General features: G+C 41.0%; 1 protein-coding gene across 1 annotated transcript in view; it reads right to left on the bottom strand.

Moving 5' to 3' along the window:
• tpcn2 (two pore segment channel 2) overlaps positions 1-13,845 on the bottom strand; it is a 55,114-nt gene that overhangs the window by 27,815 nt on the left and 13,454 nt on the right. Inside the window, exons 8-12 of the mRNA XM_070963825.1 lie at positions 11,674-11,773; positions 11,495-11,560; positions 11,302-11,366; positions 7,628-7,719; positions 6,722-6,803 (exon numbers count right to left, since the gene is read on the bottom strand). Of these exons, the coding sequence (XP_070819926.1) occupies positions 6,722-6,803; positions 7,628-7,719; positions 11,302-11,366; positions 11,495-11,560; positions 11,674-11,773 (405 nt within the window). The remainder of the gene's footprint in view (positions 1-6,721; positions 6,804-7,627; positions 7,720-11,301; positions 11,367-11,494; positions 11,561-11,673; positions 11,774-13,845) is intronic.

Consider the following 13,845-nt stretch of genomic DNA (forward strand, 5'->3'; position numbering starts at 1 on the left):
TGTCTGTCTGTCTGTCTGTCTGTCTGTCTCACCCAACCGGTCGAGGCAGATGGCCGCCCACCCAGAGTCTGGTTCTGCTCGAGGTTTCTGCCTGTTAAAAGGAAGTTTTTCTTCGCCACTGTCGCCAAGTGCTTGCTCATGGGGGAATTGTTGGTTTCTTTGTAGATAAAAGAGCTTGGTTTGTACCAGCTCTATATGGAAAGTGTCCTGAGACAACTTCTGTTGTGATTTGGCGCTATACAAATAAAATTGAATTGAATTGAATTGAACTTCATTTGTCCATTACTGGTCTGCAAATTCAGGGCCCCTCCTACTGTCACTGCTGTGGCCCCTAATGCCTCTCCAAACCTCTCTAGTTTTGTTCCCCTGAAGGTGCTCCTTGGCCTCTCCTTAAATATCGTCGTCACAAACCTTTATCACGTGGCAAAAACGAGACGAGACGCAACATAGATGCTGGTCATGTGACGATAACTATAATTAAATATATAATGCAATATTGTTGACGAATAAAAACACGACTAAATGTGGTTTACAAAATAAAAACTTGTCGACTAAAACAAGATGAAACGAAATGTTATTACGTTATTTCGTCTCATTTAGTCACGTTGTCATTATTATTTTGTAGTATTTCTGTTTCCTGTGTCTCACTTCAGGGGAGAAGATGCAGCTGTGGTAGGTTAACATTAAGGACAGACAACTGACACAGAGAACGGGATCGATGGCCAGCCAGCCGGGGTTCATCTTTGGGAGAAAAAGAAGAAACGACATTTGGACGCGCTTTCATTGCATAGAAGTGGAAAAGAAAATGGAATGCGTTGTGGAAAAACATGGGGAGAAAAAAGAGCAGGAATCTTAAGAGACATCTCAAGGCATTCCATAATGAAAGTAAAGTAAGTCAAGACGTTATGACGTTACTTTCTATTTTAGAAAGCTCATGCCAACTCATGAGGCTGTGGTTAATGTGTCACACTTTAACGATAGCTTTAGACATTAGCCACTGGAGCTTAAAATGACTGAGACAAACCTGTGTGTGTGTGTGTGTGTGTGTGTGTGTGTGTGTGTGTGTGTGTGTGTGTGTGTGTGTGTGTGTGTGTGTGTGTGTTCGTTTGTGAGAGAGCAAGAGAGTATAAAGTGGGTTCTTAGTTCCCATATGAATGAGTGACTCCATATAAGTGTAATTGGCATCCCTTGGTGGTCACATACTGTTGCTACTTTTGTCATTTACATAACAATCACACTGAACTGAATTTGGCATCAATAACATGACTTTGAATACCTTATTCTTGACCCATACAGACATTTAAACAAAAGGTATTTGAATTAATATGCCTCCTCAAACTACTGCTTAGACTACTGTTTTGAGTATGTAGACTTTATTTTTTTCTTTTACGGACAGTCAAGTCACTCACTCAGAGGTTGATTTACTAAGGTAAAAATCATAGCAAGGATTTTTACTACTTCATATTTACAACAGTTAGATTTTCCAGAGGCTGCATCTGTTCTGATTCCAGAAAGAGCATGAGTAAAGCATCCATCCATCCATTTTCTATGCTCCCTATCCCTTTCGGGGTTGCGGGGGGGCTGGAGCCTATCCCAGCTGTCAACGGGCGAGAGGTGGGGTACACCCTGGACCGGTCGCAAGTCAATCGCAGGCAACATATATACACAATCAACCATTCACACTCACACCGAAGGGCAATTTAAAGTCACCAATTAACCAAATGAGCATGTTTTTGGTCTGTGGGAGGAAAATGGAGTGCCCGGAGAGAACCCACGCATGCACAGAAAGAACATGCAAACTTCACACAGAAAGGCCCGACATGGGGATTGAATCAGCAACCTTCTTGCTGTGAGGCACGCGCACTACCTGCTGCACCACCGTGCAGCCCCCATCAGTAAAGCAAGTCCCGCCTAAGAAGATGGACAAGCCAACTAGTGCTCAGGATTTCTTTGCCACAAGGAGGTACGACAACTCCCAGAACAACGTACCAAAGAGGAGGGGACATATATCTCCTGAACAAATATATTCAGATAAGTAGCTGAAGGTGTAGACTTTTAACAGTTTGACAAACTTGGGTTTTATGGCAATCAAACAGAAATATTCCATCTGTGCCAGGCACCAGTGAAAAGAAAATCTGATGTCAAAAATATAGCCAGAGAGTAATGTGTACTGGACAGTTTTGTTTTTTTTTTGATATGTGTGACATTTGTTATGAAGCCCCTAGAAAGTTCTGGTGTGACCAATTACCTTCAGAAGTCACATAATTAGTGAAATGACGTGCACCTGTGTGCAATCTAAGTGTCACATGATCTGTCAGTACAAACAACCTTTTCTGAAAGCCCCCAGAGGATGCAACACCACTAAGCAAGAGTCATCACACCATGAAGCCCAAGGAGCTCTCCAAACAAGTCAGGGACAAGGTTGTTGAGAATTCATGGTTGGGTTATAAAAACATATCCAAATCCTTGGTTTTGGGGGTTGGCCTCACTCAGAGGATAAATACTTGAACCTAACACCATTTCATTGGACTAGAGCTGTCCTATCTAGTCTGGTGCGCATGAACTGATGAAGCCTGCTCAGATGAGAGGCGAAAAGTCTTCCAAGACAAACTGACAAAGTCCAGTTGCGATCAATTGAATGCCCTGAAGCGCACCCCATATCCAAATCTTTGATGATCCTCTGGAGCACTATCAAATCGATCACCCTCAAATGGAAAGAACATGGTACCACAACATATCTGCCAACAGAGGGCCGAAACTCACAGACCAGGCAAGGAGGGCATTAATCAGAGGTAGCACAGAGACCAAAGGTAACCCTGAAGGAGTTGCAGAGTTCCACAGCAGAGAGTGGAGTATCTGTGGATAGGACGACAATAAGCCGTACACTCCATAGAGCTGGGCTTTATGGAAGAGTGGCCAGAAAAAAGCCATTACATAGTATTAAAAATAAGGACGCAAGTTTTGAGCTTGGTAAAAGGCATGTGAGCGACTCCCCAAATGTATGGAAATTTGAACTAAAATTGAACTTTTCAGCCACCAAGGACAACACTATGTCTGGCACAAACTCAACACATCCCATCACCCCAAGAACATCACAGTGAAACATGGTGGTGGCAGCATCATGATGTGGGGATGTTTTTCAGCAGCAGGGACTGGGAAACTGGGTGGAGTTGAGGGAAAGATAAATGGTGCTAAATACAGGGATTTTCTTGAGAAAAACCTGTTTCAGTCTGCCTGGGACGGAGGTTCACCTTCCAGCAGGACAATGATCCAAAGCATACTGCTAAGCAACACTCGAGTGGTTTAAGGGGAAACATTTAAATGTGTTTGAATGGCCTAGTCAAAGTCCAGACATCAATCCAATTGAGAATCTGTGATCAGACTTGAAGATTGCTGTTCACAAGCAAAAATCATCCAACATGAAGGAGCTGGAGCAATTTTGCCTTGAGGAATGGGCAAAAATCCCCCCCAAAAAGATGTGGCGAGCTCATAGAGACTTATCCAAAAGCAACTTGTAGCTGTAATTGCCGCAAAAGGTGGCTCTGACCTGACTTTAGGGGGGGAAATAGTTATGCACGCTGAAGTTTTCTGTTATTTTGTCCTATTTGTTGTTTGTTTCACAATAAAAAAATAAATTTAAAAAATCACATCTTCAAAGTTGTAGGCTGCAAACCATCAAACAATCCATTTTAATTCCAGCTTGTGAGGCAACAAAACAAAAAACATAAAAAATGCCAAGGTGAATACTTTTGCAAGCCACTGTATGTATGATTAACCAGATTGTGATCAGAACAGCACAGCGGGGGGAGGGGTGATTAACTGTAAGCATCCTTAGTGTTTGCATTCAGTAAGTCCAGTGTTGTATTGTTTCTGGTGTGGCATTTAACAAATTGGGTGAAGGTGGGGAGAGTGGAGGACCTTCAGAATCCTTTGGGCTCTGTGCAGGCTTACAATCCAATGTCGCTTGGTGTTGTGCCTTCAACATAATAATTATACTGTTGCTCCAGGACCATCACTGCAACTCACCAATCAAACTGTTTTGATGTCAAAGCTTTGCGAGTCAGTGAAAAAGACCAGAAAAATACACACGTGGGAAAAGTTAGCCTATCTAGCACATGGTTGACATTATGAAAGGGTGTATTTTAACCCAAACGATGATCTTTTCTTAAAACTAATTGAGCAATTTTGCTGCCTAAACGTAAACAAACTACAACAGAAAACTGAAGAAAAAAAAAGAAAAGAAAAGAAATTGAAAATAATTAGTGATCTAAGTCAACAATATAACAATAAGTTCCACACAGACACAAAACCTTGTCTCCTGGGTGAAAGTCTGTGCTTGACCCATTCGCCCACCATGACCTGCTCCCCATGTGGACTTTGTAGCTTTTTTAGTCAGTTGGAATGACGGTCCTGGGGACATTAATTACGATGTTGTAGGAGCAACACCAACACAGTGATATCAGAAACCCTGCACAGGCACCTCACCTCACTGATACCATTTATGCTCAGTAGATGTGTACCAATGATGTTCTGGCCAGTTTTACTCACCTGCTGCAGAGCACTTCTGTCTCAGACCATGTAATGCTATACACCTCAGGCACTGTCACGAAAAAATATGGATATTCATGACAGTTTGTGCAGTTTTGGTGACCAATGTTTGACCAAATCCTCTTGCACAGTGCTTCAGCAAAATATTATTATAGAACTAGAATAATTGCATTTCCTGAAGAAAATGCGTGGGCAAGCTGGAAAATGCAGAAAATGTAAGCCAAAACTGCAGGAAAACAAAGTCAGTAGTAATCATGTAATCTTTTCTGTTCGACCCTTTAAGCACACACACACACACACACACACACACACACACACATACACACACACACACACACACACACACACACGCACAGACACGGGTGCACGCGCACGCGCGCTGTCAGCGCAGCAGACACACGCGCATTCAGACAGAGGAAAATTCAATTCAATTCAATATTCCTTTCTTTGTCCCTCGAGGGGAAATTCCAAAACAGCGACTTTCTGGTCTGCATTGGTCTGACAACAAGGCTAATGCTAATTTTCACACACACACACACACACACACACACACACACACACACACACACACACACACACACACACACACACACACACACACATCATTCGTCATCATACTGTAGCAAGCCTCCAGTGACACAGTCAGTCATGGTCTATTGTGTTACGCATTGTTGAATTCTGTGATGTCCGACTGTCTGTGAACGTGTTCAATAGGGAGGATTGTGGTTAGATGAGAGAGCGAGGGGGCGGGTGTGTACGCCGGGTGTATGTGTTGATGGACGCGGAGATACGGGTCGGAAGAAGAGTGCAGAGTTAATTACAGACTGCTGTTGCAGATATTGTTTCCTTTGGCGTAGTTGTGGCCGACAACAACTGTTCTCTATTAAAGAAAAGCTTTATATCCATCGCTCTCATCATTGCATACGTCCGGACGGACGCTACAATACGTTATTCATCCCCATGGGGAAAATCAAAGAATCAAAGTGTTTCATTCCAGTCTCGAACTGGCGTCGTTTGCTTCTCAGAACTATAGTCTTATCCACTCAGCTACGGAGAAGTGAATCTCCGTAGTGGAGATTACAGATTAAAAATTAGAACCTTACGTCGTCGTACTTTCACGTAGAATCATGACCCGGTGAAATCCGTGTTTTGATATCTAGTACGGGTTTTACAGTATCGCAATCTAAAAACTCCCCTCATCTCCGTTTTCGAAGAGAGCTTCGCAGCTCACGTTACAATGGCAGTCTATGGGCCTGGTGGTCCGCACTATCTGGAGACAGAGGCTATTTATTCCGAAACGGTAACTCGTATCACAATGACAAGAACACAGTGTGACAGAAGACAAATTTCTCTACGTTTTAATCTAGAACTTGTACATGAAGGTTGAATATGAGGGAAATACAAGAGGTTGAAAGAGATTTTTTCAGGCCCAAGGTTATTATAATGACAGTACTGAGAAATAGGAAAAAAAGATTAGACGAATCTTTTTTTTGACGTAGAGCCGGTTCTCTTCTTCGTCGGTTTTTAGTTTGACTCATTTTGCTCATTTTGACTCTACACTGCCCCCACAACTTCCGGTGGTTTCGAGTGGTTTCGTCCGGAGAGTTCCGGATGGCTAAACTCAGAGCCGACGGACAAACTGACGGATGAAACAGCCTCCGGATACGGACGAAAGCGTCCGTATCCGTTATTTACGAAGGGTATAAATGGGCCTAGGTCACGTGACACGCTCTAGCTGGGTGCAGTCCATGCACTACACACCAATGGGACAGATCCGAAAGGGTCGGAAACCAGCAGCAAACTTAAATTGTGATATCGCCGAAACTATGACACATACCAAAACGATGTCTACAACATTTAAAGTAGCCCTTGTTCCGACCCATTTAAAGGTTGAATGAAATTTCTAGCTGAAAGTATGAAGGAGTAGTTAGAGTTCAAATAAGGCTGGGTTTGAGCTTTTCCAAACGTGTGTCTCATAGACTACAATGTTAAAAATACTGTGGAAAAAAAATAATTATTGAAAAAGTACTAAAGATATCACAAAGTTGAATAGGATAATTTTCATTGTGTTTAGGTGGCAGAGACCCTCTAAGTGTCTAAGTGGTATAGTGTGTGTGTGTGTGTGTGTGTGTGTGTGTGTGTGTGGAGAGAAAGGTGTGGGGTTGGCTCTGACCGTATTGATGGCTGCTCTGTAGTAGCTCTTCATCTGAACCCTGGACATAACCTCCAGTACTGCATTCACACGCACACGCTCCCTGACAGAGAAAATAATATAATTATCTCCATTTTTATTGTAATTTTATATTAGTGGAAGAATATTCTGAGCTGTCCCCACAACCATAGGAGCCTGAACACTCCTCCAACTCTGGCAGCAGCAAACAACACAACTTTTTTGAGATGTTTTAAAATAAAATCCTAGTGAAAATTAGTTAGAAGAAGTGCCGTCAAGGTTTAAAAAATGTATCTAATTATATTCATTGTGAATAAAAAAAATAAAATAAAAAAAATCACATATATCACTATCCACAGGAAGACTTACTCAGTGTGTACTTAAGTATGCCTGTATGATTGTGACTTTCCAAGACTGGGTGCTCATGGTAGGGAGTGTGCTTGGTCTGACCTCTTAGCTTGTTGCTAAGTGCTTTATGTTGAGGTGATATTTCAGGCTTGAAGTGCTCCAGTGGCAACGGGAATTCCTTACTGTAAAAATTGCACAGAATGGTTGTCGTAGCAACAGTTCCATTTGGCAGGGCTTCAAATGTGAATTTTCCATTCACTGGTCCGAGCAACATTTCGTTTGCTTCCATCATGTTTACCAAGCTACTGTGAATGCCTGTATGATCAGTAACATATGGGGGCATAAGGGGCATTAGAGAAAGTGATTATTGTTTTCCTATAAGGAACAGGGCAATTCAAGTCACACTGATCCCACATTATCTAATCTTTAATTTTATTGTCCTTCAAATAAATGCAAATAATGACACCATGTGATACAGACACATGCATGTTTGTGAAAGACAGAATTAAATGTGATGACTGTGCATGTGTGTGTCTGTGTGTGTGTTTGTGTGTGTCTTACTCAGCAGCCTGTTGAGCTCCTGGACAGGTGAGGACCTGGAAAGCAGCTCTGATCCCCAGTCGTCTCCTGATGATGGACGTTTGGACTGACATCTGGACCAAAACATGAACAGAAAAATTCTTAGCCTGTTGATTTTAATCTGTAAATCTGTGGAATCTGTGTTTTTCTAGTCTGTCTTTGGTGTTAAAGACTGTGCAGATTTTATGAAGATATCCAATAACTTTAAAACACTTACAGCCAAGCGGACTGATTTTAATGTTAAACAATTTTACCTGCAGTCATGAGTTTCTACATTGTTTTCATTCTTCTTCTGTTGGTTAAGGACAGAGTAAAAGCCATGATGTGGTTATCTTATTTTAGAATAAAAATGAAAAACAGGGAAACAGCCTGGCTCTCTCCAAAGTGTTTTTTATGTTTCCAGTCAGGATACTTTCTATCGCTCCTCAGTAAAAGTTGACAAGAACTTGGAATTTGGCTTTCTTTCCTTTATTTAAGCTAAACTTTTTTTAACCAGGGTCGAGATGTGGGATGACCGTGACAGCTTCCTTGGAATGCTGATTCCCTGGAACCTGCTCTACCTGAGTTCTATTCATGTAACATGTGTTGATTATGTGAGAACAAAGGAGCAGAAGGATTCACCTCAATATTTTCTCTAAATGTTATGTGTTGTTCACCACTGACCTTGTGTCTTTTTAATGATTTCTACTTTACGAATCAATAAAATTAATTCGTTACATTCTGCATGTAACTGGTATTTCTTTTCTGGTCTGGTCAGTGTATTCGCCTCCTGTTTTCTAAAATCAACGATCAGCCCCTTGGTTTTCTTGATGTTGAGCAGTAGGTTGTTCTCTGTGTCCCACCCTACAGGACTGTTGATTTTCTCTCGACAAGAATTCTCATTATTGTTTGAAATACGGCCGATGATGGTAGTGTCATCTGCATACTTCATCACAGAGTTCCCTCCATGTTGGGGACTGCAGTCAAGGGTGTATACCATGGACAGGAGGGGTCTGAACATGCAGCCCTAGGGGACTATGGTGTTGAGAACTAGAGTTGAGAAGGTGTGACAACCAATCCAAACTGTCTGGGGTCTGTTTGTGAGGAAGTCCAATATCTAGTTGTAGATTGTGGAACTCAAGCCTAGAGTGTGTTTGCCAATTTTGGCAATCAGTTTTATGGGGGAGATTATGTTGAATGCTGAGCTGAAATCAACAAAACAGCATTCTGATGTAAGTGTTTGAAGTTGTGTGAAGATTGAGTGAAGGGCAGTCTCTGTGGATCTGTTGGTTCTGAGCGTAAAGGGTCCAGGTTGGCTGGGATACTGTTTTTGATGAGCTGGAGAACCAGTTTCTCAACACATTTAATCAGAATTGGGGTGTGCTAAAGAATGGCAGTTGATCTGGCTGGACATTGTAGTCTTTTTATGTACAGGGACAATGGTGGTTGTCTTGATAAAGGTGGGAACACTGTGAGAGTGATATAATAGAAATGTTGGTAATGAGATCAACTAGCTGGTTGGAACATGTTCTTAGTACACAGCCAGGGATGTTATCAGGCCCAGTAGCTTTACTCATGATCACTCTCACCAAGATTATTTTCACATCTACTGCAGATACTGGCAGTGGCTGGTATTCTGGAGACAGAGTAGACTCAATAGCTGACTTTGTTGAGGAGATCAAAGCGGGCATTAAATGTGTTAAACTCATCTGGCAACATGGCCTCACACATGATGAGGGTGCTCCTGCTTTTGTAGCTTGTGATGTTGAGGATTGCATGCCACACATCTTTGGTTGTGCTGATGTTGAGGTCTCTCTTCAGTCTCTCCAGGTGTCTCTGCTTTGCCTCCTTGATGCCTTGCATGTCTGCTTCTTTTTCATCTTACCTAATAGGATAGTAGGGCTCTCACCTTTCCATTCATCCAGGCTTTCTGGTTGGGGAATGATTTTACTGTCGTTGTGATCACAACATCATCAACACATTTGTTAAAGCAAATTTCTCAAGATTGATGTAAAAATGGCTGGTGGGTTTAATTTTTGAAGAGGAAAGTGACGTTATGGTTTAAAGGACAGGTACATCAGTTTTGATGCATTTTCACTGACACATAACCCCAACATTAGTCAACCATGTCAAATCTCATTTAAAATGGTAAAAACAGGATGTACCTCTGTTGACTGGTTTGGTAACTGTTTCAAAAATGGGCATGTCAGAACCTTGTCAAATATCTGTGTAAGGATGCTATTAAAGTGGGAGTGATTACAAAGACCTGTCTCATACATCTGGTCACTTCTAATTTGGCTGTGTGTTTGTGGGTTTCCTCTGTACTCCAATGTTGAGGCTCCTGTCCTCTTCATTGTGTACGGCACAGTCCAAGAAGGCCACAATGTTGTTTATCACATACTTCTATGTGAACCTGACATACATACTGTCAACTGAATTAATGTGTTCTATGAACACATTAATATTTCTAGCAAATTGTAAATCTGCTGTGCTCCCATTGTACACAATTTAAAAAAGTATGTAAATGTACATTATGTACAGATTATAAAAATACTAAAAACACTAAATGAAAAAAAGTGGATCAGTTCATCCAGGACTAGGCTGGGGAGTGGAATACCCTCAGGTCCAAGCTGGGTGGACTTATACTGTCTCTCTTTCCTCTCCTGGGGTGTCACACAGATTTCAGTGAGGGGTGGTCCATCTGGTTTGGCTGGGTGGTTGGAAGATGTCGGCAGTGATCGTCTCAAGGTTCAGTGCATTTAATTCAATACCTGCACTTCCTTGTTTGATGTTGAAAAGTAGATGTCTGATATAGCCGATATGTGCTTCAGTAATAAAGGCAAAAAAATAACTAATTATTTCAAAAAATGTAGTGAAATTAATGGGAGATACTGACTGCTGCATCTGCATGCTCCAGCGTCACCATGGTAACTATGTAATGACGATGGTAATGTGTATAGTATTGAAACAAATTAGTGATAACCTGTTAATAGTGAGCTTCAAAGATGGTACGTCTATTTTTGGATGGTGTTCCATGTCACACAGGCATCTGATTCATTACATTTTTTCCGCGCCTAATCTTTTTTCCTGTTCAATAAACTCTTATCAATCCAGACCTGCTATTCCCCCATCTGCCAACCAAGTGTCCTCAGTCCTGTCGCTGTTACCACTTGATCATCTGCCAGCACACCTGTCTCTCATTCCCCTAATCACTCTGACGGTATACCTGGCCGCTCACCATAGTTCTGCCATTTTGTTTTTGTGTTGAAGACAGCTTTTCCTCCCTGAAATTCAACTTGCCTGCTTAGTTTCTTGATCTGACCCTGTTTTTGGAGTGATTTAGTATTGCACTTCAGTACACCTATCAATGAATGAAAGCGGTAATGCTGAAGCTCAATATAATACGATGAATATTTTTCCCACATACACTTTTCCACCTTGAAACAATTAAGTAACAGCAGTCATTATTGGTTTAGTAAAAATAAAAAAAAAACCTCTCACAAGCCACATATTATCAAAACAGCATTCAACCATAGTGCTCACTGGCCACCAGTAGAGGACTAGACTTGTATTGGGTGGCTTCCAGTGTGAATGCATGGAGCTGTAACTGCAAGATAATTGTCAGGACAATGAAATGCTCATCAGCAGCATAATGTCTTGCTGTATGTGTGACTCACCAGTAAATATCCCCTGAACTGGTTATAGATGATGGCTGTCAGTAGGTTCATTAGGCAGTAGGTCCCTGCAAGGTGGCAAAACAAAATCCCCTCTAAAACACTTCACTCTAACACATTTATATTACTTTAACAGCAAAACAATAATCTACTATCAACTGCTGCACTGACACAGACAGTAATAATCACTGCTTACCAATTACACTGAAGGTGACAAAGAAAATGGAGTAGCCCCTGTTTAAGGAGTAGGCAGGGATCATCACTGTGACAGGACAGAAGACATGTTGAAAAGATGATGGCTGGCAGTTCTATCACAGAAACACTCAACAGCATTCAACAAACATTGCTTGTTTTATTATGTGAATGATTGTGTACCATCTGGGTTGTTGGCTGTGGTGAGAAGCACCAGCAGAGAGGTAAGGGAACTGGGCAGATTTCTGAAATATACTCTCCACTCCTTATTCTTCTTTGGATCCTGAATAGAAACAAAGAGGACGACCGATGAACAGAGATGAGGAGACACAGAGTGGATTTCCACGCACTGTTCTCTCTTCAAAGGTAGGTAAAGAGCAACCTCCAACCCTCCAAATGATAAGCAATTACTGACAATGGATGATGCAGTCTTTGGTTAAATATGTTGTACAAAGATAGATAATGCGTGTCCTTCATAACAGCCAGAAAGCTAAACAAATGTTGTCTTTAATCCATGACATCCCTCTTCTCCTCATCATTTTAGGTATAATCTCTGCTGTCTAAAAAGCATTTATTTGTCCTTCTCCTGTCCATTGTCATAGCTCATTCAAACTGAGAAATCTAGAGTTTCTGGGAGATGGTGTTCATTTAGAATAAGGCTCACAATATGCTATGGTTTTTATTGTCACCTCTGTATCATAAAATAGACCCTACCTGGAGGTATTAATGGAAAATTTCAGTGACAACTGGCCCATTTACATCATCTGTGCACAGCACGGACCTGCACCGGCCTCAAACTAATCCAACTATGTTTAACTAACCATCTGAAAAGTACTGTAGGTTTGATTTCACATACTGGTTGGGACGCAGAAACTTTTTCAACAAGAACATGTTTAATGTTCATACATTTAATCTAGAAAAGATGCCATGATTCTTTCAGTAGATAGAGTAAAAATGTTCATGTTTACATGTCTAACCAGAAAAATGATCTTAGCTTGTAATAAACTAAATGTAAGATTGAAATACCAAACCTGCATGAAGACCCTCCAACAGACAAGAAAAACAGGCATTCCTTTGATACAAAAATACTAAAATGCACGGATGCTGATGTGTTGACGTTTTTTTGTTTGTTTGTTTGTTTTTGTTTTTTTCAATCAGTGTGCATATATGCATATATGCATATACAGCTCTGGAAAAAAAATTAAGACACCACTGCAAAATTATCAGCTTCTCTGATTTTACTATTTCTAGGTATGTGTTTGAGTAAAATGAACATTTTTGTTTTATTCTGTAAACAACTGACATTTCTTTTTTTCCAAATAGAAATACTGTCATTTAGAGCATTTACTTGCAGAAAATGACAAATGATCAAAGTAACAAAAGAGATGCAGTGTTTTCAGACTTCAAATAACGCAAAGAAAACAAGTTCATATCCATTTTTAATACACAATACTAAAATTTTAACTTATTAAGAGTTCAGAAATCAATATTTGGTGGAATAACCCTGGTTGTCAATCACAGCTTTCATGCGTCTTGGCATGCTCTCCACCGTTTTTCACATTGCTGTTGGGTGACTTTATGCCACTCCTGGTGCAAAAATTCAAGCAGCTCAGCTATGTTTGATGGTTTGTGACCTCTTGATCACATTCTAGTGGTTTTCAGTGGGGTTCAGGTGTGGAGATTGGGCTGGCCATGACTGGGTCTCAATCTGGTGGTCCTTCATTCACACCTTGATTCACCTTTTTGTAGGTCACTTGATGTCATCCAACGGTTGCTGAGTGACATTCAAATGAGTTGGCGGTCATCCCGGTCAGCGGAGAGTCATTTCCTCCCTCTGCTGGTCTGTAGCTTTGTTGTCCCCAATGTCTGCTGCCTGACATTGTTCTTATGAACCGCCGTCTTAGAAATTTTAAGGATGGAAGCAACCTGATGCTTACTGTATGCCACTGCTAGTAAGGACAGAATTGAACCCTTCTTTTCCTCACTCAAAACTTCTCTTTTCAACTCTTTTGACGTGGTCAATATTATTTTATTTTTTGTTTCCAATTACTTTCGAGGTACTACTATTACTATTACTGTTTTGGCCATCCAGTTGGTCCTATTACAAGAGGATAGTGATGACCACAGCAGTGGTTTTTATACTTTTCCTCACTAAATAGATTAAGATTAAAAAGATTTGGTTCAGGTGATCACCTAATCAGTACCTCATTAGAATGTAATGTAGAATGAGGTGTCCTTGTCTTGGAATTCAACAGACACTGGAATGGAATGGCTGTCATACATGTAGAGATGCTGATTTCAGAAAACTTTGCAGTGGTCTCTTAATGTTTTCCAGAGCTGTATATATATATATGT

The sequence above is a fragment of the Chaetodon trifascialis genome, chromosome 1, assembly GCF_039877785.1.
Source record: "Chaetodon trifascialis isolate fChaTrf1 chromosome 1, fChaTrf1.hap1, whole genome shotgun sequence".
NCBI classification, from domain to species: domain Eukaryota; kingdom Metazoa; phylum Chordata; class Actinopteri; order Chaetodontiformes; family Chaetodontidae; genus Chaetodon; species Chaetodon trifascialis.